Source organism: Erithacus rubecula, assembly GCF_903797595.1.
Source record: "Erithacus rubecula genome assembly, chromosome: 1".
NCBI classification, from domain to species: Eukaryota; Metazoa; Chordata; class Aves; order Passeriformes; family Muscicapidae; genus Erithacus; species Erithacus rubecula.
The window spans coordinates 98,853,824-98,880,947 of record NC_136658.1 but is presented as its reverse complement, the minus strand read 5'-3'; the positions used below and the strand labels follow the sequence as shown (position 1 = coordinate 98,880,947).

The 27,124-nt window shown below is 39.4% G+C and overlaps 1 protein-coding gene across 5 annotated transcripts in view; it reads left to right on the top strand.

Annotated features, from left to right (window-relative positions):
• LOC306809084 (uncharacterized protein) overlaps positions 1-27,124 on the top strand; it is a 233,254-nt gene that overhangs the window by 199,626 nt on the left and 6,504 nt on the right. The window contains exon 4 of one of the 5 annotated variants that reach the window (XR_013776161.1): positions 18,763-18,908. The exons of 3 other annotated variants lie outside the window; for them this stretch is intronic. Coding sequence is in view for 1 of the 2 variants with exons in the window: in XM_079320221.1 (XP_079176347.1) it covers positions 1,899-1,932 (34 nt within the window). In the remaining variant the exon portion in view is untranslated. Of the gene's footprint in view, positions 1-1,898; positions 2,645-18,762; positions 18,909-27,124 lie in introns of those variants that run through there. One more of the 5 variants, XM_079320221.1, reaches the window with a different exon arrangement.

Sequence of the window (27,124 nt, the reverse complement as noted above, 5' to 3'; positions counted from 1 at the left end):
GGTCAGGTGGAAGAGGTGTCTCTCAGTCACTGAGCTGCACCCCTGCATTTTCACTCCAAGTTAGATCACGTTGGATTGAGTCCCTTTGGCTTCATGACTCTGCAGGGAAGACAAATGCTTATGGAATTACAGCAAACTGAGCTCCCCAAACACACATACTCTCAAACTGTGCCTGCTTCTATAAAGTTGGAGAGCTGTGATTAATAGGAATAGCACTAGACTTTAAGACACACTTTATTTCATTGATGAACTTTGAGGTGTCTCCTGCAGTAACAGTTTTGTAAACTGTAATCGTTGACATCGTTTATTCGGGATTTACAGGAGTGACTAACGTTGCCTATTTTTTCAGGTTGCTACAGGGATAAATAGCTGATGTTGAAGAAGCAAATCAGGATCTCTGTGGAAAAAAAAAAAAAAAGAATTGTGTGTGGGTTTTGTAACCAGCAAATCATTTTTCTGAGGTGCCTGTAAAAGTACATGGTGTGATGTGAGTGTTTTATAAAAGAGGGAAGGGTGATGTGTGGGCTCCATTACATAATATTATTGCAGAGCTTGAACGGTGAAGGGGCACAATGGAAAAGGGATATCATGGAAATCAATTTGCAAAAATTAAAGTGTTTGTTCAAAACCTCCTCCATAACAGGATTAACTGCCAAGGAAATTAAAAATTATGTAAGAGGAGTAGCTGAAGAGATAATCCAGGATGATCCAAAGGATTTTGCAGATATCTCTGCAATGTTAACAATCTTGTCATTAAATCTAGCAATTTAATGAGCTACATTCTTCATTGGTACAAGTACAGTTCCATGTACACACTTAATGTGTTTTTTATTTTGACATAGATTTAAGCTCGATACACTTGTTTTAGAGTATCATGTTGTGCATCAGTACACATATATTTAGCAGTGCACTCCTGTTGAAGGCAGTGTATCTGTGATGATTAAAAAGCTCAGGATGTGGTCCATAAACCATTACTTCCAGGGATGTCTGAAACAAGTGCTTGAAATCCTACATCGTGCCCGCAGTGATGCATAGCACCGGCTCCTAGCTGCAGTTTCATCTGTCTCTTGGTGTTTGGTGCTGTCAGGCATTTTGACACATTCTACTTTTATTGGCTGAAAAGTAGTTTAATAGTAAATAAGAATAGAATGAGCCAGTTGCCTTCACAAGAAAAACACTTCAGGGAAGGTGCTGTGATTTCCTTAATGATTGAATTGTGCCTCCTGAATTTGCATGAATATCCTTGTGAAGCTGCATGACTGTTGTATGAATGCAGTGAGGACAATTTGGGACCATCTGCATCTCACAGGTCACACCAGGAGCAGCATGAGACCTGAACTGACTCTTGGCTAGTTTCTTATCATGTGCTCTGTTACTGTGAGTCTGCTGCAGTAGGAATGTGTTACAAAAGTCAATGAGTGATTGCTGCCCTTCCCTCTCCTGCCTCTTTTTATTCTTTACTACTCCTGGAGTTTTCTTGAAGCAAATTGAGTGCTGTCCTTAGCAACTCTCCTTGAAGTTTGTTGCTCCAATCAATCTCTTCTTCCCGTGAATAACCCAAACTTTCTTTCCTAAATTATTAATTTTTTCCTTCACTTTGGGCTTCCATTGCTTCAGCCAGGTCTCTTTGCAACACAGCACACGTCTCTTCCTCTAAATGTGAAGTGTGCAGATCAACTCAGTGTTTTATAATGTCCTAATTACTGTACTCACAGGTTACTGGGTTATTGCAGTAAGCCAGAGGGTCAATGAACCTTTTAACATAAATGAGGAGATGTATCTTCATGGGACCTAATTAGAAGGTGAAGTTAATAAAGACAGAAGGGAAAAAAGCCAGTAAGAAAGTCAGATACCTTCAAAAGCTGTCAGAAGAAGTTGTCTGTTGGGCTCTTTTGTAGGGCTAGCTGGGCTTTGCCAAGAGGTGCAGTTTGAGGGTTTGTGAGAGCCTGGTGATGAGGGCAGCTCCCTGGGGAAGCCAAGGATCTGCACCTGCACATCCCTGTGGCTCATCCTAACAGGACAGACAGGAGGAGCCAGGGGAACAGCAAGGAACTGGAATGGCTGCTTGCACGGTGCTGGGAGACTGAGCAGAGGATGGGGAACCAGAAGAAGTAGTTTTTCAGAAGAAACCTCTACATTTTTATGGAGGCATTCTATTGGGATTTTGAAGCATTAATCTGGAGCACTGGCATATAAATGCTCCAAGACTCAGTATTTCTGAATTATTCAATTACAATGTTGTTTTTAAGAACTGTACATGGAAGGAAAATAGATGTTGTCTCTCCCCACACAGCCATGGGCAGAAAAAATCATGATGAGTTTGGAATGGTGTATATGGATACCATTGAATTTTATTTGGAAAAGAAATTGCACTGCACTGATTTCCTTCATTATTAGTGATTCAATACTAAGAATAGAAATCCAGTATTCTTATTATTCTGTGTTCATGTTCTACACAGGGCTTTATGTAAGCAGGTCCACATATGTATGTATAGAAACCTACTGAATTCTGTGTGAACTAAATATTGAGATTTTTTTTTTTTTTTTCACAAACGCAATTTGCTTGAAAGGGCAAGACTCTGACTTTGACTTTCACACATAAATCTCATTTCCTACTTTATATATGTTCATTTTATCCTCAGATTATTTCACCCTTTCATCAGTACTGTGAAGTTAGATCCTCTCTGGACCCTAAACAGAGATAGGGTTCCTGGTCAGTATGTAAAATATACCTGCTCCTCAGTGTTTGGGTGTTTGCTAAGCACAAGTATGATATTTTATATCTATTAAATTATTTCTAAAAGATTTCTGTGGTTTTTATTGTCTGTTTAGATTTAGGGCTTTTATGTAGATAGAATGAGAATTAATAAAACTTCTGTGATTTAATTTTAATCAATTTTTGGTGCAAGAATATATTCTTTTTGTGACATTAATATCTTAGGGAAATTCTCACCTGTTGTATCTTTCTGGGCCAGGCATAATAAAAGGATTCTCAGGCAGGTTCTTGGCACTGTCTCTCAGGATGGATGAGCAATATTATTCCTCTTTCCCAAGTACAAGAGCCTTCTACCTTGATGCTTTGGAAGTGTGGGCTCCTTGCTGAGTTGGACAGGAGAGCAACACCAGGCTTGGAGAATGTCAGATGGACTTACAGCCACCATGGATAATGACAGAGCCACAGAGGAATTTGGGGTGGATGGCACCTTGAAGACCAGTACTTCCAACCCCCTGCCAAGGGCAGGGATGCTTTCCCCAAGGATGCTCAGAGCTGCATCCAGCCTGTCCTGGGACACTGCCAGGGATGGGACAGAGCTCTGGGTGCTCCAGGACACAGAGACAAGGTTTGAAACCCATAGGCACCAGCAGTACCATAAATTTGGGCATTGCTGCTGGAGGTGGCTCATCCCAGGTGGCTCCTGGCACAGCACTTTGTTGACTCCTGTTGGCAGCAGGGAGTGCAGAGAGGATGGTGCCAGCTGAATTTCCTTGTTACTCTGGTGTGCCTCAGGTGTTGCTTTGAAAAAGCAATTCCCTACCTGAACTAAGGAGCAGTTTTGAACTTACAGTGAACAGAAGTCAAATAACAAAGGTCAATATTAAAAGAAAGAGTTTCACTTATAATGTGGATGAAATATTCAGAGACATGCAGAGAAATGTTTGGGCAGCCAAATTTGCCTAATAGATCTGGAGTTATCTCAGGTGAATGACACTGCCATAAAGTAGCTGATGACAGGGCTGTGTGAGTAGATGCTCAGGCACTGTGTTTTATCCTTGTGGGTTTGTGTGTTTTACTTTTTTGTTGTTGTTTTGTTTTGCTTTGTTTTATTTTGTTTTTATTTTTGTGAAGGAGAGGTTTCAGCCAGAATTTCATTCTGATGAAATAGAATTTAGATTTCATATTATGTGTATGACTGAACTTTTTCTAATGGAGCTGAAGCACTTTGGCTCACCTGTGAAGATGATATGGCATCATCCAGCAGAAGAGCAGACAGAGAAGGTGGGAATGACTGTTTACAGAAAATTAAGATAAAACTAGATTTGTAAGATTTGTCTTTCAGCAAGATGTTTGAGATACCCACATTTTTATAAAAGTGTGGGGAAATGGTAAAGTGAAAATGAGTATGATAGAGGAAAATTATGCCAACTTTCCTTGGAAATGGGCATAGTCCCTGTGGATGTCACATGTGCCAGTGTCGTTGAAGCAGCCTGTGACCGTGGATGAGATCAATTCCTACTCAGGAGATGTGAAAAACCTTCTGTAAATCTAAAGGAAAGAAGGTGAATTTGTTTTATAATTATAATGGATGGAAAAGGTTTTGAGTGGAGGTTGTAAAAAAGCAATTGCTTCTTGTGTATGGAAGTGCCTTATGGAAGCAAAATACTCAGCTGAAGAGTAACAGAAGAAATACAGAATTCCTTCCTAAAATAGTTCTTGGTAGATTTGATTAAATATATTTTTATGTTGCTGAAATATAAGTTATATAACTGTGCTATAAGCCTTGCACAGTTGAGATGTCTGTGCTGTTTCACATTTTTTCCTTTGCTTTTGCTAGACTTTTACCAGGTTTCTGCACAATAAAACTTTTACACAGTTCACAAGGCTGTATTTATCACCCATTCTGTGTTAAAGCAAAGGACCTGTCTTTATTGTTGTTTGGGTTTTTTTTTTTCCAGTTATTGGTGTAGCTTTACCAAAGTTGTTGCTGGTATTAGGTTTGTAAAAAGATTCAGAGCTGAACGTCCATTTATTGGGGAATAATGTGTAACAGTTTCTGTATCTTCAGTGAATTTAAAAAAAAAAAACATTGAAGCACTAAATGTGACCACTAAGATGAAAAATGTGCTTTTTCTGAAGTTATTGGTCCATTCATTTCTGTGGACCTTCAGTCCCAGCCCAAAACCAGACTTGATTCCTCAGAAGCTTTTCCCTTTTAGCTGTCAGTGTCCATGTAGTCTGTACCAATATTCTTGGGGCATACATTTCCCCATACCTTAATAACCCAATTTTCTTAATAAAGCTGGGCCAGCACAATCATGGTTTGTTGGGCAGAGAAGAGGGAAGACTGCTAAGCAAATTTAGTGAATGCCAACTCACAGCTGCACTGAGCTCATTGGAAAGCCCCATCTGTGACTCAGGGGTCTCTGAATTCTTAAGAGTGAAATCAGAGTGCAGGGATTGAATTAAAACCTTTGGATGGATTGAAGTATATTAAGCCACTCGCACATAAGGTAGAGGTGTAAGTTTAAGTTTTAGGATAAGTAAGTAAGTCAGTAAGTTTTAGTATGTGCTCTGATGCTTTTAGTGAGAGGTTTAGATGCCAGAGTAGCAGTGTGAGTTCTAGTGAAGGTTAAAAACATGATGATGTTTTCAGTAGAGGCTCCAGGCCCACAGCTGTAGTCAGTGCTTAGACATAAAAGAGCTGTAGTAAGAATATTGCTTACATTTTTCAGATAGAACAAGATAGGTCATGTGTAGTTTATACATAACCTAGCGTGCTAAGAAACTAGAATTGTAATAGATTAAGGAGTGGTGGTCTGAGTTTGTGTCTCGGCTTGTTAGGAAGAGTCTGTATAGGAGCATGTTTAGAGTTGATGCTTTTTGCCATTTGCCTTTTTTGCTTCTTGCCATTTGCTTTTTGCCATCGCTTTTCTGCTTGCCTTTTGAGACTGATGTGCTTCTGCAATAAATAACCTTTTTAGAACTATTAGCTGCTTTGCTCATCTAAGATAGCCCGACGAAGTTGGTGCCGAGAGCACCAGAGGTCTCAACCTCACACCATCAGGTGGATACTGAATGCTTGGCTTTAATGGAATGGGGCTGGATCACTCAGTGTCACAACAGCTCCCAGGGATACCTGGCTGCATGGGAGAGGATTACTAACACAGCTTTTTCAGTAGGAAACAAAGATAAGAAATGAGGCTGTTCTTCTGCATGAATAATTTGTCCTGAGAAATTCGTAGGCTGACTGGGAATTTAATTTACCTTGAGGGCCAGTCTTGGTGTTTTAGTGGAAAGACCAGGAATATTCCAATTGTCCAGTCAGAAGAATAAAATGGAGGTCATATCAAACATAGATAACTAATATAAACCTTGCAGATTAATTCTAAACAAAATCTCTTAATTCTGTTCCACAAGTCTCATTTCCAAATTGCAGAAAAGTTTTCTGTACCTAAATTTCCCTAACAATGTGTGGGCTGATGGTCTGAAATTGAAATCAATTCCACTGGTTAATTATCAGTTAATCACTTAAAGTTCTTTTAAAAATGCACTAATGAAGTTGCTCTCATTAGAAATATAAGGATATTGCATCACTGGGCTTTCCAAAGTGCCAGACCTTTCCATCCCCTGAGTCAAATGAAGAGCTCCTTTAAAATCCCTTGCTAAAGTTACTCAAGACACGTCACTGAAATATGCCCTCTGTTTCAAGCTAGAGGCAAATTAGTGCTAAATTATGTACTTTCTCTGAGCTTAGCTGATGGATAATATTTTAAAATATCATTTTGAAGAAACTCTAATTGTCACAACAATTATTTTTTTTGTAAACAGAATCTTCGCATTTCTTTTGGTGCTTTATTTTCAGGCAATGCATTCTATTGAAATGAACAAGAGGAAATTAAATGCCTGTGATTTAGTAAAATGTTCGCTTAAGGACCCAGTAGTTTTGCTTATTAGCATTTTCTAGCAATTAGGATTTCTGGGTTTCAATTAAGTCAGTATATGCTTGTTCCATACACCTGGATTTTCTCGATTTTAATGTCTTTTGTTCTCTCTTTTGAGATAAATTCAATACTTGGGTAATTTCTTTTTTTTTTTTTTTTTTTTTTTTTTTTTTTTTTTTTTTTTTTTTTATGTTTTTGGCATCACTTTTCTAAACTCCAGCCAAGAGGAAACATTGCTATGCTATAAATTGCAGGATTAGGACATTCCATAGATAGTCTAGTGTTGCAAGTGTAGGACAAGGAAAGAAGAAATAAATTATAAAAGAGAAAATTAGGAGAAAAAGCAAAATATCATTCTCTTCTCTTTGGAAATTAAATGTTTCTGTGTTCCTTTTTGTTTGGGCATGAATATCTAATCAGCATGCCAAATTCTGAAGACACTAAAATTACGTGAATTTGGAAAATTTCATCTTTACACCTGCAATGAAAATGGTCACATGAATGCCTTTGTAGCCTCAGTTCCCTGGAGCCTCTGCCTGTGCTCAGCCACTGCTGTGCATTCCCAGCTCCTCAGGCTGTGTCTGCAGAGCTGTTCACTCCAAACAGCACCCATGGCAGTCTGCTCCCATCAATGGAGTCAAAGCTCTACTGGCAGACTGGTTAATGTCATCTGCTCTGAGCCTGTATGTTGGATTTTTTCCTTGTGCAAAATTCTGCCTTATCTCTATTGCTTCCAAAAGCAAACAGAAAAACAATCATTTTTGAGCAATCTTCAGATTTTGCTATGAATAAGCAGAGTTGCAAAAATCAATTGGCTTTAGTTATCACTACCAGAGCAAAAACAAGGCTGAAACCCAGAATTTAATGACTTGGCCATGATTACATGAAAGCCAAGAGAGCAGCCATTGAATCCACATAACTTAAAGGTCTTGCCTGCACAAATCCTCAGCTGAGTCTAAAAGCTGGAGTTCATAATTCATTACAGATTTTGTAATTGTACAGTTCCTACTCTGTCTTGAGAGAGTAAAAAAACAACCCAAAGACTAGAAACCTGAATAAAACAGGAGAACACTTTGTTCTTTCCTCTTTCTCTTCATTTTCTTTTCCTCTTCCTTTTCCTTTAATTTTCCATTTCCTTTGTCCATTTCAGATGTAGGAAGCCTATGGAATATTTACAGTCTATTTATTAGCAAGAGTTATCCCCCCACCTCCACTAATACATTCAGTGAAGGCAAGTTTGCATCATTTCTGCCAAGGGATTTTATATTAGGCAGAGGATAAACTTTATAGATGTCAATGATCATTTCCAGTGGGAATTTACTACATTGGCTTGATTTTGTGTTTCTGAGACTCCCATTACATCTGTGCCAGGCTCTATATGGCAGTTCTGGAAAAGGAAAAGGCTCAGTGGGGATTTCAGTGTTCCTAGCTTAATGGTTTTTGTTAACAAAAAATAAAAGCAAAGACAGCAATCAGGGATGAGTTTGGAGAGCTGCAGGGAGTCTAGCAGGGAATACCCACGGTGGGGATGATTTGAGCTGGCTTGTTTCCCCCTCTGGAAGTCCTGCAGCTGCCTGTGCTGCATGAGAACACAGGTGTGGATGCAATGGGGCAGAGCTGGAGGCAGGCAGGGGAGGAGGAGGAGAGGAAAGCACTGCCAGCAGGGTCTGCACAAGGGTTAGGACCAACAGCTGAGGGTAAGTCTTACAAGAGGTGCAAGTAAATCTTGAAACTTTAATAAGCAATGTCCTGTGAAGGAGTTCTCCTAAAGGAAACATTCAGGCTGTCAAATTTAAATAGAGGAACAGCTGGGCACCTTTTGGAGGCCAGAGGAGACAAATCCTGGCTGGTTCCCCAGATATATGTGTAACACCTTTTTCAGCTTCAAAATACACTGAATGGAAATTAGGCTTAACTGAAGGGGGCAGAAGTAATAAATGCTCCCCTCTGCAAGGAACTGCCTGGTACAGATGCTAACTGAGGAGGAGAGAGTCCCAGATCCACTGGCAGGATTACAGCTCCTCTTGTTTGCAGCCCACAATGACTCTTTGGTGTAAAACATAGCCAGTTTAAGGGCCAGATGCAGATTTCTATCTCTCAGGAATGTGCCCACTCTTAACCATCCAGATGAACAAACCTGTGAAATAAATGAGCAGAGAGGTTTCTTTAACCAGATTTTTTATCCACAGGCTTCAAGACTTTTAAGTATTTTCCAGAATGAAGCACTAAAAGTCAATTTTGTGCATTCCTAGCATTTAAATTGTCTTTGTGATAACCATGGTGACCATTACAGCGAAAAACCCCTCAAGTGGGGAAAATACACACTTGTTTTAAATTAACAAATGGAAACTAGAATGGGAAAATGTGGTTAAAAGAGCCTAAAAAATCTCACTGTTACTGCTCATGATCACTTTGGTATTTAATGCAATCCTCATTCTTGGCTTTTATGTATAACTATCTACTTCTGTGCATTCAAGCTAATTTTCTGCTAGCATGTCAGAACAGCAGAGTAATTTTTTCAGTCTGCTTTCTTTAACTGAAAGAATCCAGATACAGTTTCATAAAGAGGCTCCAATTTCTGATGTGATTTGTGAGTAAGATCCCAGGCTCTCAAGGATACAGAATGAGATATGTATGGTTCCACATGGCTTTCAAAGGGTGAGGGGTCAGACAGGTGCCTACATATCCTTCAGTCCTAGCACAAAGAAAGTTCAAATGGTTGTAAGGAGATTTATGATTTAATGGAGGAGGTTTTAAAGGTATTTAGAGACCTGCCAGTGTAGGTGTGCATTGATGAGTGTAAATCAAAACAGCCTAACAGGCTAAGTACCTAAGTTTTGTAATTTGTGTGGAAGTTAGGTGCCTGCCACATTGAGCCAAGTTAATAAATCTCCCTAGCTGCTACCTATGCCTTGAGCTGTCCAACATGTTCTTAGAGTTTCATCCTTGCACATTCATATCACCTATGGAAACAAGGTTTAATCATGACTGCAAACTCTAGCCATGCTGCACAGTGTTTACCATGGAAATGACCAATAAAATTAAGGGCATTGTCACTGAAGTGAAAATATTTTGTATAGCTCTAGATGTAAGCTACCATATCAGATTATTTTGGCAGCAATGAGTCACTAGAAATCCATGCCAGTGACTGTGGAGTGGTAGGGATAAGCCTGGTTGTTCTGGCAAGACCTAACAAATACTGTTCTGCAAGAAGGAGCTTTTCTCCCAGCAAGTCTTTTGACCACAGCTGGCTGGGAGGAAATCAGAGACAGTGCTTGGAGGAGAGACTACAATTTGTGCATCTCTGAGTCCCCCAAGGGAGGCACTGGCAAAGGCTGGATGTAGGCAAAAAGAGAGAAGCAGAAGAGCTGAATTTAAATACTTTACCAGCAGGCTATTGTCTGTAAAATATTCATGGTTTTCTTTCATTAAAATTTTCCAACTTCTAATTAGAATTGGATGGCAGGTTCTGTAAGAATGATTTTGGCATAAAAGCTGTTTCTCCATCAGCATGTTACCACATGGGATTTGCATAAGTCTCCATTCTCTAGTGTGATGTGGGCTCACCAGGCTCAGCAATAAGATTATTTGGCCTCTGAATAAGGCAGAGTACCATAAAGGGGAAAGACATTTTGGGACTGAATTGACATTTAACTAGTATCTGAGGAATATTCAATAAACCAGAAATAATTTATTCTTTCTTTAAAGTTCTCTGAAATCTCTGGAAATTCTTTGTCACCACCAAACCTTTCAACACTCCTGATCGTTTTTTCTCAGTTTTTCTGTTCAGTATCAACCAAAGAAACTTTTCCCTACAGTGTTAAAGACAGATTTGAATAACCTTTAGGATGGTGATTCCAATATTTTACAAACTCCTGAATCACTGAAGAAGACTCCCTGCCCCCTCAGACTGTGCTGAAAGCCTGTCCTGTGCTGTGAGCCCTCCTGGTGCTCTGTGAAGGGACAGCCCTGAGCAAGTGGCTCCATGGCCCCAGTGGGAACACATCAGTGCAGGCTCAACAATAGCACTGCTTTCCTGCCTTCATTGCAAATGAAAACTAAGAGTTTTGTTACTGGATAGCTGCATAAGGAAAATGTTGTTAACTCTTGCTTGGTTGACAAATTTCATAAAATGTAAGGTCATGAGAAGTGTCCCACAAATCCAGACACTGGAGTGAGAATATAGGCCAGCTGAAGAAGCAACCTTTCATTTTTTATGTAGAACATTAGCTTTTAAAAAAAATATTTGAATAGAAATATTCAATAATAATAATTGTATAAAAGCTGTAAATATTTTTTTCAGGTAATGAAGAGGCTAAAAAAATTCACAAATTATTTTTATAAATTACAAGTATAAAAGAAGATGAATGTGATAGCATATTCCCTAGAAATTGTTTAATGCTACCCAGCACTATATCTTTCTTTCCATTTGTCAGTGATGGTGAAAGTTATTGAATGGAAACCCTTACAAAAGCGTTTCACTGGAAATGAGATTAAGGCAAAGTCACCAAATGGAAATTGAAATAGACCCTCCTTTATATCTGTTTCTTTGCTGCACAATTACATTTCAGTAATTTTGTTTAGCATGTTTCTAATATATTGCTCATTTGAGGCTTCCTGAATAATTTCATGGGAAGAACTGTGTTGTTACTGGAAGAAATTTCTTGTCATTGCAAGCAGCAGGAAAACACAGTTATTAAAAACTGATAAAATATTGGTATTTTTACTGCAAAATAACTAGTAGCTATTATTGGCACTGCTTAGAATTCATTTAATTTACTTAGTTTTCAATTAGGGTTGTGCATACAGAGAAGTTTGCTTAGGGTTTTGCTGTTAGCTGAACAGAAGCAGAGTGAGAGATACAGCACTTCAATGCAGAATTTATGGGAAAAACACCACACATTCCTGCTGGAGCTACTAATACTGCCTGTGGCTAAGGCTGCTTAGTATTTGCCATTAGCTCTGTTTTCTTTGCTTTATCACTACACAGAACTGCTCAAGCTGAAATTTGCCACGCTTGCCTCTGCCTTGGGTAGGGTTTTTTTGAAATATTTAAACTGCAATTCCTCAGCTGTTTCCAAGACTGAGTTTAAGAAGAGTAAGTAACATGTAAGTGGTTTCTGCTTCTCTTGGGCAGTGTGCTAAAGACAAGCAGAGGGCTAAAATTCAGGGTGTGTTGTCTGCTGGGAAACATTATCCATTACCCTCTGCCAGGAGAACTCATAGAAACTGATCTGTGTCTCTGGAGAGCACATCAGGATCTGAAGGGTCTGGTGAGGATAGAGGTGCAGCTCAGCCGACAGAGGGTGGGCACCCACCTGCCACTGGAAATTCAGATTTACTTGGATAAAAGGGGCTGGCAGGAGAAGAGGAGGGAGGCCAGGGAGAGCTTGCCTTCCTCCCCCATACACAGTGACAGAGCAGTGGGGATCTGCATCTGCCCACCCTGTGTCCAGGGAAAACACCAGCCCTGTGGCTTCCTGGCCCAGGTGCCACATGGTGGCACTGGGTTGCCATGAGCACTCAGGAGTGCTTTTAGAGCAGAAAATGACTTTATCAAGTCAACCAGAATAAATGGTGTGGGTATCCCCAGCACAGTGATTTCAGCTGCTGCATAAACACAGCCCCAGCCTGCAGTGCCCCAGGCAGGTGCTGCTCTCCTGGGTGGTGCCACAGCTCTTCACAGCAGGATGCCCATCATCTGGAGTGAGTCACTGGCCCTGGGTTTCATTGGTATTCAGACCTGCTCATTGGCATCCTTCTTGAGAGCTGCTGCTGGAATTCCTGGCAGGACTCCCTTCAGCAGCAAAAGGTTGTTTTTGCCTGACCTCTGCTCCTGGCACAGAGCCTTCCTGGATGACACAGAGGTTGGAGGCCAGAGCACCCTGGCTCCTGTTCTGCCCTTGGAGCATTCCTTGGATGGGGTCCCAGGATGATGATGGGGGAGCATTGTTAGCCCTTCTCTGACCTTCTAACATAACCAGTGCTGGAAAACGTCTGGTTAATGGTGACTCTCTGGAAAAACATCCTCAGGTCCAGTTTCCCTAACCATCCTAAAACAAGCATGTTCCTCTGTGTCTCTGCTCTTTCTTAGCACAGTGTTAAGGCAAAGTAAGGTAGTGAAGAGCTCAGGGAGGATCCAGAGAAAGTTCTTCCACTACTTATTGCTACTGCTGATGAAAGTGAGAGTTTTTATCTATCTCTCAGGAAGCTGAGGGCTCCTACTTTTCTGACAGATGACAATGGAAGATGCTGCAGAGAGTCAACTCTGACATGGTTAGGGATATGACCTGATGCCACAGCCAGCTTGTTAAGCCTCCTGCCTTTCAGAATAAATTTGTCAAGGTTGTATTTGCACTGGAGTTGTTTCTAACCTTTCCAGGATGAAGGAAAAACCCCCATGAATTCAGTCTGCTAACAAATAGTGTGTAAATCACTAGCAAGGCATGATCTGTTTCTCCTGTTTAATAGTTTGTCCACTCCACCTGTAATGACCCTGGCCAATTTTCTTGTTGAACCAGGAGTCATCCAAACTATTAAAGTTCTCTTCACATGATATCTTGGGATCTGGTGTCATTTCACTTCCATGAAAGTGTTTTGTTCCTTGGCAGCACATCCAAGGAATGTTCTTAGAGTCTAAGAACTAATTCACATCTGCCTTTAATCACCTCTTTTTTTTATTTTAACTAATTACTTTGAGCAAAAGATAGATCATACTACCTGCCCTCAGAGTTCAGGCTACTTTTACAATTAAAGATTATATTAGTGTAATTAAAATTGACTTTTAAATCTGGCCTAGTGTGTTTTTAATTTTCTTTTTATAATTTCCTGCTCTAAAGAATTTTCTTTAATGTGAATGACAACTGAACAGTGCAAAACTGAACAGTAATTTTATCGTTACTTTACTTTTGCTGTCTTGGGACAAAAACATCATTTTGCATTGTTACCTTTTTTCCTACCTATTTCATTACTACAACATAATTTCAAACTGATTTTTAAAATCATCCAGCCTTTATATTGCTGTTGTGGTGAATCTCAACCTAATGTTGGAGGTCTGTGTTCAGAAAGCTGAAGTCTGGCCAATTTTTCTCCAGCTGCATAGTATGTTACCAACACACATCCATTCTGTGAGAGTCCCAAGGCTTGTCAGGGATTGTTATCCTTATTTTAGAGTCTGCAGAGGGGCCACACTTTCTGCATCTCACCTCAGACCATCACTTGCAACTTTGAGCATGGCAGAAACTGCCCCATGAGATACCCTGGATCTGACTGAGACTGAGGGATTCCTTCTCATTGCCTGGCAGCAAGAAACCAAACCCCAGCCAACACTTCTTTGCATCATCTGCACCTGGGCAGACATTTGTACTGATGTAGCCAAAATCCAGATGGATTGCTAGCTGATGGGGATAATTAAATGTTGTCCCTAAAGCATGGGCATTGATGAAAAAAAAAAAAAATTCTAATATCTTTGATTATGAAGGCTAAATCCATCTGTCCACAACTGGTTGAAAAGAATGGAGAAATTTAGCCACCCACCCCAAATCATAGAACTAGCATCTATTAAACAAATAGTTTGTTTGCTAATCATATGCTGATTCAAGTGATTTCTATTTGGTACAGTTTAATATTAGCATGATCTGATAATTGCTAGAATTTAATTTATTTCAGTCTGTATCTGCATATTCCAGAGGTGGTAATCAGTGGTCTTTCTCTCTTTCTCTCTGTCCCAGGGAAGACAGCGACCTTATCACTTCCTTCCTTGATAAAATCCTGCTCTGTTCCCCAGGTACCAATTGCATTTCCTTTCAGATTTGTGTAGTTGATGGATGGAATAAACTAAATTCAGAGAAATTGCTCTCAATCTTTAAATAGCAGCTGGGTTGTGGCTTCTGTTCCAGACTTGAAGAGGAGCCAGTGTTCCCAAAGGAAGGGCTGTTGTGCCAAAAGCCTGCTCTGCCCAAGAACTGCGTTTGCTCTTTGCCCAGAAGCCTTGCTTTGCACACACACTCAGACCATGGGGAATACAACACTGCCCCTTTAGAGTTTCTATCATTATAGACAAAATCTGCTTCACATTGATTGTAAGAAAACCATTTTCTGAAGACTGCAGTCTCCTGGATGCCAGCCAAAGCTGCCTGTGTCCCATCAGCCTGCTGCAGCACAAGGTACAAGCTTCAAACAGGACTAATATATAAAGTCAACACAAATTATTATATTAAGGTCATAGCATCAGTTTAATTAGTAAAATAATAGCAACAATTTAATATTAAAACAGCTTTATCTATTTTTTGCTTTAAAATCAGTCTGCCTCCAGAAATTGAGGTAGGGTTACATTCTGTGGTTTTGCAGCAATTTGGTTCAGATTAACCTGATAGCATAATATGCCTTTTAGAGCCAATAAATCTATTTCTTCTACCACATTAGCTGTACTGAAGATAATATGGGGATGATACTTCAATAATCAAAATAATGAACTTTTTGAAGTAATGCTATCTCACTGTATTGTGTGAAGATGCAGTTCCCATTACAGACTCATGGATACTTCCAGTATCTGAATCATACAGAGAAATATTGCCTTGAGAATGTCAATTATCCAAATGCAGGAGAAGCTCAGAATACTTAAGGAAAGGAGAAAAATATATGACATTCCAATACTGCTTGTTATGCACAGCTTTCAAAACTTCATGTTTATCACTCACCCTTTAGTGTTTGGAAAGGAAGCAAAGCCTCTCTTGGGCTCCTCTAAGGAAATAGGTGTTTCCTTCTTTAAGATGCCTCTTCCAAGGTCAGGATTTGCTTCTGCCATAGTCCCTGTTTTATGACATGAGGGGCTTATATCTCAGGGGTTTTTTTGGGGGGGAGGAGGGAAAGAATAAATCTTTATTGGTGCATTCAAGAATGGAGAGAACATAATTCCAGGAAGATTATAAAAGCTCAGACACCTTACTAAGTTAATGTTGGAAACCTCCTTCAGTCAGCACTAGACTTCAGAATTACAATTTAAAAGGCAAATACATCTATTAACTGCACAATTTGACTTTTTACTGAGGTATATCTGCTTTGAGATGGTAAAGTCAAAAGCAGAGCTGACTGTATTTGTCTTTCACTTACTTGCCTTAAAAGGTTAAAAGGAACTCAGACTTTCATGTTGTGGGGCTGTTTTAAAAGGAGTGTCACCTTGATTGAAAGACTGTCTGTGCCCTTTGAGAGCCCTTCCAATTATAGATGCTGAGGTGTCCTTGAGCTTTGAAGCAAATGCTGTTATCTAATTCAATATATTGTACACTGCAGATGACTGTTTTATCTTTCTATCCAAAAGTACATTTTCAGCTTCTGGTCACAGGTTAACTTTAATTACATTACCCTTTCTAGAGATGAAGGCTCTGTAAGCACCTAAGAAGGCATCATTCATTTACAAGTACACAAACAATGAATTTTCTCCTTTTAATAGTGACTTTATTTCCAAGAAATGGGTTCTTATTTTCCAGTGTTATGTTCACTTGATTATGGGCTTCACAGGAAAGCTTTGATCACAGTGATGGAGTTACTGTTTTGTACTTGCTGAATGGATTTTATCAATGTCTTGCCTTAAGAGGTCTTAGCTACATACCTCTTTGATGTGGTAGTTTAAACAAACTCTTCATTATCTTAGTTATTTTCTCTGTGTTTTGGAGTATGTAATTCTGTGAGTGTGGAAATTGTCAGGAAGAAACAAATTCCTAGAAAAACAAGCCAAATTCACCAACATATAATAAAGAACTATTTAAACATAACTGTAAAATGGGTTAAAAATTTTGTAAACAGGAGTGATATTGGTCAGGCTTTCCAGCACAAATGATCTCCTTTCAGTCTGATCCGAAGCAGAAATCTTTCAACCACATAGGGTGGAGAACATTTGTTCTAAGTTTAGCTTATGTTGTTCAATTAATTAGTAACTGCTGGATTCCTGGGGCATACAGGTGGCCTCACAACTGTGAGGACTGAAAGTCTGATTTCACTCTTTGTCTTCCACATCAAGCCATTAATCACCACTCTTCCCTCTTACACCAGCAGTCATCCCTATAGACCCTGCAATGAGAATGAGCAGCAATAACACAGCAATTACCAACTCCATGGGCTGACACAACTACCTCCACAAACCTGCAGGTCTCCAAAAGTCAGGGGTGCAGAGCCAGGCCCTGGGGTGCTGCTGGGAGCTCTTGCACAGCACTTGTGTCCCCCCCTTGCTGGTGGAAAGGGATCTCCTTGCAGGGAGGACGTTCCTGTGAGCTGAGAAATTAAAATGCTTTTTCCAAGGGCTGTGGTAATGCCTGCACTGCTCCCTGCACACATTCCTTGCTTGCATTCTTGGACCATCACAGCTATAATGATGCCATTACCACTTATTTAACCTGTCAGAGTATTTTACTGGGTTCTTAAACTATCAGCCCAGGATATGGCAGTAAGTTTTGCTGATGGGGTTTATTGTTCATGAAATACACCTTCCCAATTCTAATGTGCTTGTCAGTACAATAGCCATGAAAAGATACCAAGATTTTAAAAGAAGAAGTGCAGAATTCCTCAGGATGTTCTAAATCTTATCTATAAGTTCCAGAGGGATGTCATTTATGCATAGTGTTCCCTTTAGGAGTGTAAACTATTTTTGTATTTGATTTTAGTATTTTAGAAAAATTGACCAGACACTTAGCAACAGAACCACACAAAGTTTTATTTGGAGGTCATCTTCTTAAATTGTTGGGAGATTATATTCAATGAATAAATTGAAACAACAAACATTACAGAAGTTGTCAGGAACAAGAGTGTGTTGTACAAGAGCATTTTAGGGATGACATAACAAGATAGGCACTCTGATAGCTGCTATGGCAGATCTCCTAAAGTCAATGAGCAAGTACAGTAAAATGGGGTGCAGAACACCAAAGGCAGCTTATTACACATTCTCTGCTTGATGACAGGTTAAATTGAATGTGAAGAAAAAACTTCAGACAAAGAAAGTTTCTTTGTGTTTCCCCAAGAAAGTGACTCATCTGAATTCTGGTGGAACTCCCCCTTTCAGGATAAATTCATACCATAGGTCTCAACATTTCCTAAATTATTAGAGTGATTATATATTCCACTTGCATTAATTCTACAGAGAGGTATAGGTTTCATCTTCTGTGGCTACCCAACACTCAAGTATGTTACAAAAGCATAACAGCATGCAAATGAGAAATTTCAGTTTCATATCAGATAACATATACTGGATATGCACAGTGCTTAAAAATTGCATCATAGCTGCATCTATACCTGGAGCAGTTAATTTTGATTTGTTACTGATTTGTAGGAGAGAATGCCACCATATCACTGACATAGTGTGAAATCAAGTTCTACTTCTTAAATATTTCAGTGGGTTTCCCTGGCTGCCATTGTGTTCTATTGCCCTGGATATGCAGATTGAGTGCCATTACTATGCTTGAGGTTGATAGTTGAGCTTGAAGATCAACTTTAAGTTTTCTACACTTTTCCCCATCTCTGTTCTATGTTTTTCCTAAGAGGAATAGTACTCTGAGCCATTTATCTGGAATTAGTTTCTTTCATAATTTTCTTAAACACAAAGCAAGTAAAATATCCCAAAGACTGAAACCTAGGGAAAGGAACAAGATAAAACATAACTTATGCTGCCATTCTTTAGAGAGAAAATATAGTGTCATGTGTTCATGCTTGCTTTTCTTTGTGCTGTTGGATATCGCACAAACAAAAGAAAAATTCCCCAGGATATCCTTATTTATATTGCTGATCATAGAACCATAGAGTCATTTAGGTTGGAAAAGTTTTTCAAGACCATCAAGTCCAACTGCTAACCTAGCACTACCCAGTCTACCAGTAAACCATAAAAATGTGGATCACAAGACCTCAACACAAGACATTAAAAGCACTTTTGAGTTTGAGAACAGACTAAATTGTCCGTAAAAGCAACCAAGAAAACCTGTCATCTAAATTGAAGTATGCTAATGTGTTCTCATAGATTTGACAAGAACAAATGCACCATCATGGAAGTATCAGACACTGTTGTCTCTTGGTTATTGAGATTTCTTTCCATCTAAACAGCCCTGACTTTTTCCTCAGGTACATAAGGAGCTAAGTGGTTTGCATAAACCTGGACTTTTCTCCATTCTGTGAGTCTCCCTTGATAATTAAATGGCAGAAATTTGAAATGAATAAAAAAATTGAAGGTGACAAACATGTTGAAAGAGATATGTAATCATCTCAAGGTAATATCACACTATTTTACATCCTTCAACCGTTTAATAGATACTGTTATTCTAGAAATCATGCCCATTGTTTTGCAAAACCTGATAAAAAATCTTAGACATCTTATTAAGAAGCACTAGAAACCATAGGATGTTAGAAGTGCAGAAACTTACACAAAAATGAAAGTTGTACTTTCTCCAGGACACTCTAGTTTACTGTGTCTCTCAAGTTCCAGCAGTTATCCTTGCTATACATTATCCTTTCACACATCTGGAGACTTTTTTCAGCTCTCATTTTGTTATATGTCTCTATATGTCTGCATGAAGAGGAAACATGGACTAGGGACATCCTTGGAATGATTTTTTAGTAGGGCTGAAGTATGAGGCAGTTTGTGAGTGATACCTAGAGATTATGTAGAAAGAATTTAAGTAACAAAACCAGGAATGATATTGCGAGGAGCATTGAAGCAAAGGTATTGCATTTATAAGTATCTAATAGCCTGGATGTAATTTGGCATAGTCCCTCAAAGATTTCCATATGATATAGATACATCCTACTGGATCTTTTACATAAAAAACTTTTCTGAGTTCTTTGCAGATTCAGACTTGATTTCCATTCTCACTAACTACCTTCACATTTCGTTTGGAGATCACAGGTTAAATGCTTTCTTGGAATTTCTTAATTAAGAATAAATGTAATGTATTTTCTGAGTTTATTCTGCCAAATTTCCAAAGAGATTGAGCAATTCTCAGAGGCAAATTGGTACTTTACACACATATTAACTTCACAAACAGGACTGCTAAGAAATTGAGTCCAGTAATTGCTGATTCCAGACTTTGACTTAACAACTTATTGCCAAAATCTGCCTTTCCTGCTGCAGGGGAGGCATCCCCCAGCCTCTCCAGCACATCCCAGCTTCCTGTGTCAGCTTCATCAGGGAGGAGGTGGCAGGAGCAATGTGGCCACCTGCAGATGTGAGCACAACTGTACCTGTGTTCTGCAGGTCCAGGTGTGCTCACATCTCTGTCACTACAGGGGCAGAGGAGTTATCTCACTTGCACAGCCTGGCATTTTGTCTCCAAATGAGAGAAATGTTGGTCTGCAAGGTGTCTGGACTCTTCTGGCTGGCTGCTTGAAATCTCAGTTTGATTCCCACATGGTCAAAGATTGCCCTGTTTGTGCCAGGCAACAGATGACATTCTCTACACACATTTGGGGAACATTTTGGAAATAAAATAACCAAGCAAATATTTAACACAGATTGAAGAGACTGTCATTAATTGGTTAGCTTTCTTTTTTCCTTTCTTTTTCTCCCCTCACCTGTCTTCTTTCTCTCCTTCTCCTTCTCCTTCTCCTTCTCCTTCTCCTTCTCCTTCTCCTTCTCCTTCTCCTTCTCCTTCTCCTTCTCCTTCTCCTTCTCCTTCTCCTTCTCCTTCTCCTTCTCCTTCTCCTTCTCCTTCTCCTTCTCCTTCTCCTTCTCCTTCTCCTTCTCCTTCTCCTTCTCCTTCCCCTTCTCCTTCTCCTTCCCCTTCTTCTGCTCCTTCTCCTTCCCTTCTCCTTCTCCTTCTCCTTCTCCTTCCCCTTCTCCTTCTCCTTCTCCTTCTCCTTCTCCTTCTCCTTCTCCTTCTCCTTCTCCTTCTCCTTCTCCTTCTCCTTCTCCTTCTCCTTCTCCTTCTCCTTCTCCTTCTCCTTCTCCTTCTCCTTCTCCTTCTCCTTCTCCTTCTCCTCTTCCCCCCCTCCTCTTTAATGTTTTTCTTTTTCTCTTTATTTTCCACACAGTATATTTTTGGAATAGACTTTTTCACTTTTTATTCTGGTCCATAACAAGACTGATGAGTCATTGAAGTTATCAGTGGGATTTTTCCGGCCACCCTCACTCGGCACTCACTGCACTCCAAGGTAAAGATCTTGATGACCTCTGGAGGCCAAAATGAGAAACTTTTGAAATTTTTATCATGTGTTTCTGGAAGAAAAAGAGTAGACCCAGTGCTCTCCACTGCCATTAATAAGAATATCTTATTACAGATGAATTTCAATATGCAGAAACTGAGGATAAAGATGAGGATGGAGGAATTATTTTATGAAAGACCAAATGTGCCTGATACAGACACAAAGACAGTATTTGTGGCTCTGTAAAAATGTACATTGAACATAGTGTGGGGCATTGAAACAGCATGAAATTTAGTACAATTTTTTCAGGTTTTCTCATGCTCTTTCATGCTACAGAAGTACAAGTAAATTCACAAACCCTCTTTTCCAAGTGTGATCTCTTACCATTATGTTAATCTTATTTGGTTCTCAGATAAACCTCTCTTTTATTTTTTTTTTCCCAGAGACAGGTTTAGAATACTATAAACATGTGATTCTGTTTCCCCTTTCCTTAAAGGCTGTGGAAATCAGTTATAATTGGTGATATATGATGAACTGTGCAGAAGATGCACTCAAATATTGCAAAAAGAAATGTTGTAATCATAGATATTCAAATATTCAAAACTTTGAGCTAAACAGATGCTTAAATTCTATTGAAACATTGAGGACTTAACCACCCACATAAAATCATAACCATGGTTAAAATCTTTGCAGAATCAAAATTATACTGGTATTTACCAAAGACAGAGTGATCCCCAATATCATCTCTTTAATTTACATGTTTTAAATGCCTTGTAATAATTTCAGCATTTTTCCTTGTGACATTTATCTTCTGTCTTGCCAGGTTTTAGTATTTAAGATTAGAGAGGAACCTTTACACAAGCAGCCTGATGATCTGCATGAAAAGTCTTAATATTGGTCCATTGTCCTTCCTAGAGACCAGTTGCTCCTACTGAAGCACATCTTCCAGAAAGCCACTTAATCCTGGCTTGTGGTTATCAAATTTATTCCTCTAATGTCCTGCTCCAGTGGTCAAGGCCTGTCATTTTTTGAAGTGTGCTCTTTCTCACCTGGCTGTGGATGACCTCGGTATTCCCCCATGGCTTCTCTGTGTGCTGGTCTTTGCTGAAACTGAGTCCTTTTGCATCTTCAACCAGCAAGGCAATCAACTGATGCAATTACACAGTCCTTTCTTTGACAGGATAAACAGATTCCTTAGTTTTTTCACTGTGGGAAATTTAAATAATTTTTAATTAAAATAAATTTAATTTCACATAATAATTTTCAATTATTTCAATAATCCCAAATAGTTTTAATTTGCTTTAAAATGTAGGTAGCAGAATTGTTACCTTCTCTAGTAATGCCCAGCTTCTCATTTAAGATACTTAAACCTTCTAGAAGTGTTTTGTTCTGGGACAGAGGTTCTTAGTCTCTTTGCATGACCTGCACCCCATGTTCCAACACATACAGAATTTCTTTCAGCTCTGTTATAACAATTTGGGCTCAGCTTGTCTGGACTTAACTTGTGATTTATTGAGAGCATTGTCTGTTGGTGCTCTGCCCTCATTGCTGTAGACATCATTAGATAAATTCCTGTATATGGGCTTAAGCCAAATTGTATTAGGAATGATTTTATATTTATATCTAGAACACAAATAGAAATGATGAAGAGTATCACTTGGCACTAATTTTGGTGAGAATCACTTGAGCTGCTCTCATGGATTGCCTTTTGAGATCTTTAATCAGTTTAGTGTAAGGTTATTGATATTGTAAAGTGCCATTTCCTCAACTGGGATGAGTGTGTGTGTGTATGTGTGTGATGATAAAACTAAAAATACATCCATTACATCTATTATGTACATATAGGGAAACAATCAGACAGGAAGTAAACTCACTGAAGAATGGAATCAGGTTTCTTTACCAAGTCTTGTTGAGGTCAAATTGTGTTGAGTGACTTTCATAGGTCTGATCATTATGAATTAATTTTTATATTTGGGGGTGAAGTCAGCTGCCCACAGCAGGCTGCTGGTCAGGTCAGGACATTTACTGTGTGGGATTTTGTTAAACACTCTGAGTTAACACTACTGAAGGGAGGTGCTTTAGTCACACATCCCCTTGCCTTAGCCCTTTTATGCTGATTCTTACTCAGCTAGTTTAAAAATTGCTGGCAGTTGGAAATATCATCTTATTTTTCAGTGTCTTTTGAATAATAAATACATCTTGTGTCTTCATGAATATGTGAGCTACTCTGTTTCCTTCCAAATGAAACATTTTTATTAGTAGTAATTGAAAACTCTGTTATTTTCCTTCATCACTAGCTGTGCTATCATTCTTCTTCATGACAGGTATGTTTAGTATACTAAGAATTCTTTTTCTCCTAATATAGCTGTTTTAATTCTATATCGCCATTCACACTGATGCTCAATTGTATCTTTTCTGGACTTCTTACCTTCTGATGTCTGTTCCATTTCTCTGCAAAATTTACCCTGAGTTTGCACTGACTGCTGTCTATTCCTCCTATTTTTTTTTTTTTTTTTGCAGTATTTGTAACTCAACACCTTCATTTTGCTAGTGAACTAAATGGAGCTTTTAGAAAAACATTGCATCATTTCAACTGTACATCCATGGCTTTTAATAATCTAGTATAAGTTTCTAGAGAGTGCTCTGAGGAGCCAGAAAAAAAAAAAAAAAAAAAAGAGAATGCCAGTCAGAAAAGAATCACTTTTCATAATTTCCCTCAGCTTGACAAAACTAGCCCTTATTCTTTGTTTTTCCAAGCTGAATGTAATCAGATTGTGATTGCTATCTCCAGGCTTTACCAGCTTCCTCTTCAGTGATGATTTTTTTATTTTTTTAAGCCAACACAACAAAGCCTGATACTGAATTACTTTTTGTTGGACATGTTGTTGCTGTGAGAATCTGCCATCTACTGCTTCAGGACAGTGTGTTTTACTACAATAACCTGCAAACCCAACACTTTTCTCCTGTCTTTGCATTGGAAGAAGTGCTCAGACAGGGAGCTGTGCTGCTCTCCTACTGGGAATCCCTCTGTTTCCCTCCTGAGTTCTGTCTGCAGTGCATCAGATGCTGCAATTGCACATTTCTCTCAGCTTACATCACCAGAGCAGCTCCAGGTCTGTAGCTCTGTGCTGCTCTGGGTCAGGAGGCAGAAATAAGCAGGCAGGGATGGGTTCTCCAGCTTGGCAAACCAGGGTCCCGTGGGCTGTGGGAGCACACACTGAAATCTGATCTCTCCTCAGCACACAGCAGCACAGAGCTATTGCCACTGCTGCAAGGTCCACTTTGGGGTTTACAACAGCTGCATATCCCAGCATTTTCACAAGTCCTCAGCTGAGTCTGGGTTGAGCCACCTCCCCTGGGCAGCAAAATAAGGAAAAACTTCTCCTAACCAAAGAGGATGATAGAAAATGCCTCAAGTTGCTCCAAGGGAGATAAAGATTGGATATCAGCAAAGATTTCTTTACCAAAGGAGTTTCCAAGCCCTGGAACAGGCTGCCCAGGGAACTGGTGGAATCACCATCCCTGGAGGTATTTAAAAGACATGCAGATGTGGTGTTTAGGGACAGGGATTAGTGGTGCACTTGGCACTGCTCTGTTTCCAGTCCCACATGATGGTCTTTGAGGTATTTTTGGTTCTGAATGATTCCACAGTTCTGTAAAATGGTTCATGTCTTGCTTCCTCCTGTGCGTAGACTAAAAAACCTGCACAAACTGAGTGTCAAACATCCTTCACACTTAATGAGTCATTTTGAATTTCAAAATTATTTACACATGGGTCATGAAACAAGAGGAAAAGGGAGTAGAAAAATGCTACAAATTTTTGAATAGAAGTAACATAAGGGCATTTCTTCACAGCACTGCAAGAATCTACTCACGCAAACCTATTTGAGAGCTCTGCCACTTTGGTTTGAAACAACATGGGGTGGGGTTTCTTTTCCTCTAATATTTATTTACCTTTTGTTCCCTAAAAAATCTAGAGCACTTAAATTGAAAATAGCTGTGATCCACAGCCCCCACTCAGTATCAGAAATCTGTATGCAGTTGCAGCCAGTGTTTCAGTTTGCATAACTTATTTGTGACGTTATTAAAGCTGCTTGCATAATAAAATTAAAAGCAGTTTACATTTAGTAATGTGTCTGTTCACTTGCCTGTAATCAAACTGACAGCTTTTCCTTTAAACAGTCAATCAAGTCTCCAGTTCTTTCTGGCTCTGTTTATTTGATTGGAGTTGAGATGTCATAAAACAGAATGGAATATTTTACAAGTTCTGATTACATGCTTTGACTTTTTTAGAACTGCAATTCCTTTCATTCATAAAAAAGAATTTCTGAATATTATAAAAATAAAAAAAGCCTGATTTTCATTTCACAGTTGATGCTACAGTTACTAAAACCACAATCTGAATTTTAAATGTTTTTTTCTTAGTCAAAACTAGCTAAAAAGCCTACACATTAAGATCTTAATTGATTAGATTATAGAAACAATTTCATGAATAAGGCATAGTTTTTCCAGGCTATATCCCCTGAATAGAGTTTTATTTAAAGATAAGGCAAAATGATTCTGCTACAGAACAGAATTTAGGAACTGAAGGATACATCTGCAGCTGCATAGAAGGTGGTTATTTGAAATAAAAAATATTTTCTAACATTTTTTATTACACAGAAATTAGATACATATCCTAATTATGCCTTAGTGAGGCCATGTTAGCTGTCACTAATTGTTGGATTCAGTGAGTTGGGGGATTCTCTGAATCCTTCAGAGAGGAATCAGAGTGCAGGGATTGAATTAAAGTCTTTGGATGGGTTGAAATACATTAAGCCACTTGCATATAAAGTAGATGTTTAAGTAGAAGTAAGTTGGTAAGTTTTAGTATGTGCTCTAATGCTTTTAGTAAGTGAAAGGTTTAGATGCCAGAGTAGAAGTGTGAGTTCTAGTGAAGGTTAAAAACATGATGATGTTTTCAGTAGAGGCTCCAGGACTGTAGCTGTAGTCAGTGCTTAGACATAATAGAGCTGTAGTAAGAATATTACTTACATTTTTCAGATAGAACAAGATAGGTCATGTGTAGCTTATACATAATCTAATGTCCTAAGAAGCTAGAATTGTAATAGATTAAGAAGTGGTGGTCTGAGTTTGTGTCTCAGCTTGTTGAGAAAGTATGAGTAATGTAAGAGTATGTATTGGAAACTTTTAGCCATTTACTTTCAGCTATTTCCATCTTGCCATTTGCCTTTTGCCAGGGCTTTTGCCATTTGCTTTTTGCCAACTGCTTTTGCCATTGCTTTTCAGCTTGCTTTTGAGACTGATGTGCTTTGTAATAAGATGTGCTTTGTAATAAATAACCTTTTAAACAACTATTAGCTGCTGCTCATTTAAGATAACCTGATGAAGTTGGTGCCTAGAGCACTGGAGGTCATTAACCTCACAATCAATTCCCTTCATAATTCTGATGTGCCTTAGCACAGTTTCCAGACAGATCATTCCAGGCACAGAGGTGAGACTGACCAGCCTGTAGTTACCCAGATCTTTCCTTTTTCCCTTTTCAAAAATGGGGGTTCTGTTTCCCCTTTTCCAGTCATTGGGAACTTCTCTGAACTGCTCTGACTTCTCAAGTGTGTTTACAGTGCCTTAGCAGCTTCATCCACCAGCCTCCTCAGGACCCTCACCAGGTCCCTGGACTCATGCACCTTCAGCTTCCTGTGATGCTCTCAAACCTGATCTCCTATGCTGGGTGGTTTTTCATTCTCACAACCCCTGCCTTTGCCTTCTGCAACTCAAGTGAGGTGACTGAAGAGCTTGCTGATGAGGAAAGAGGTAAAAATTCATTAAGTACCTCAGTTTTCCCCACGGGAGTGTTTCCTTCCAGAGAGGGCTCACATTCCCTAGTTTTACCACTGATGTACCTACAGAAGGTGACTGAGGGCTCAATCTGTTGAGAGCTCCTGCTAGGGCAGCCTGTGACAGATCTCCAGTATAATGTCACCTGTTCCTGCCCCGCTTTGGTCCTGACCCCTGAGCTCTCAGTCAGCTCCTCATCCATCTGCAGGCAGAGCTCCCTGTCCTGCAGCTGCTCATTTACACAATGGAGACCCCTCCTCCTGGGCTCCCTGCCTGTGCTTCCTAAAATGCCTGCATCCTTCCACTTGAGCATCCCATGCCAGGATCCATCCCACACATCTCTGGTGCCAGCAGCATCACAGCCTTGCAGAAGAGTGCACAACTCCAGCTCCTTGTTTATTCCCTGTGTTTTGTGTGTTTGCATAGAGATTTAAGGTGGAATCTCAACTAGGCAGCAAGGTTGGGGAAGGGTCTGTAGAGTGAGCATGTGAGGAATGGCTGAGGGAGC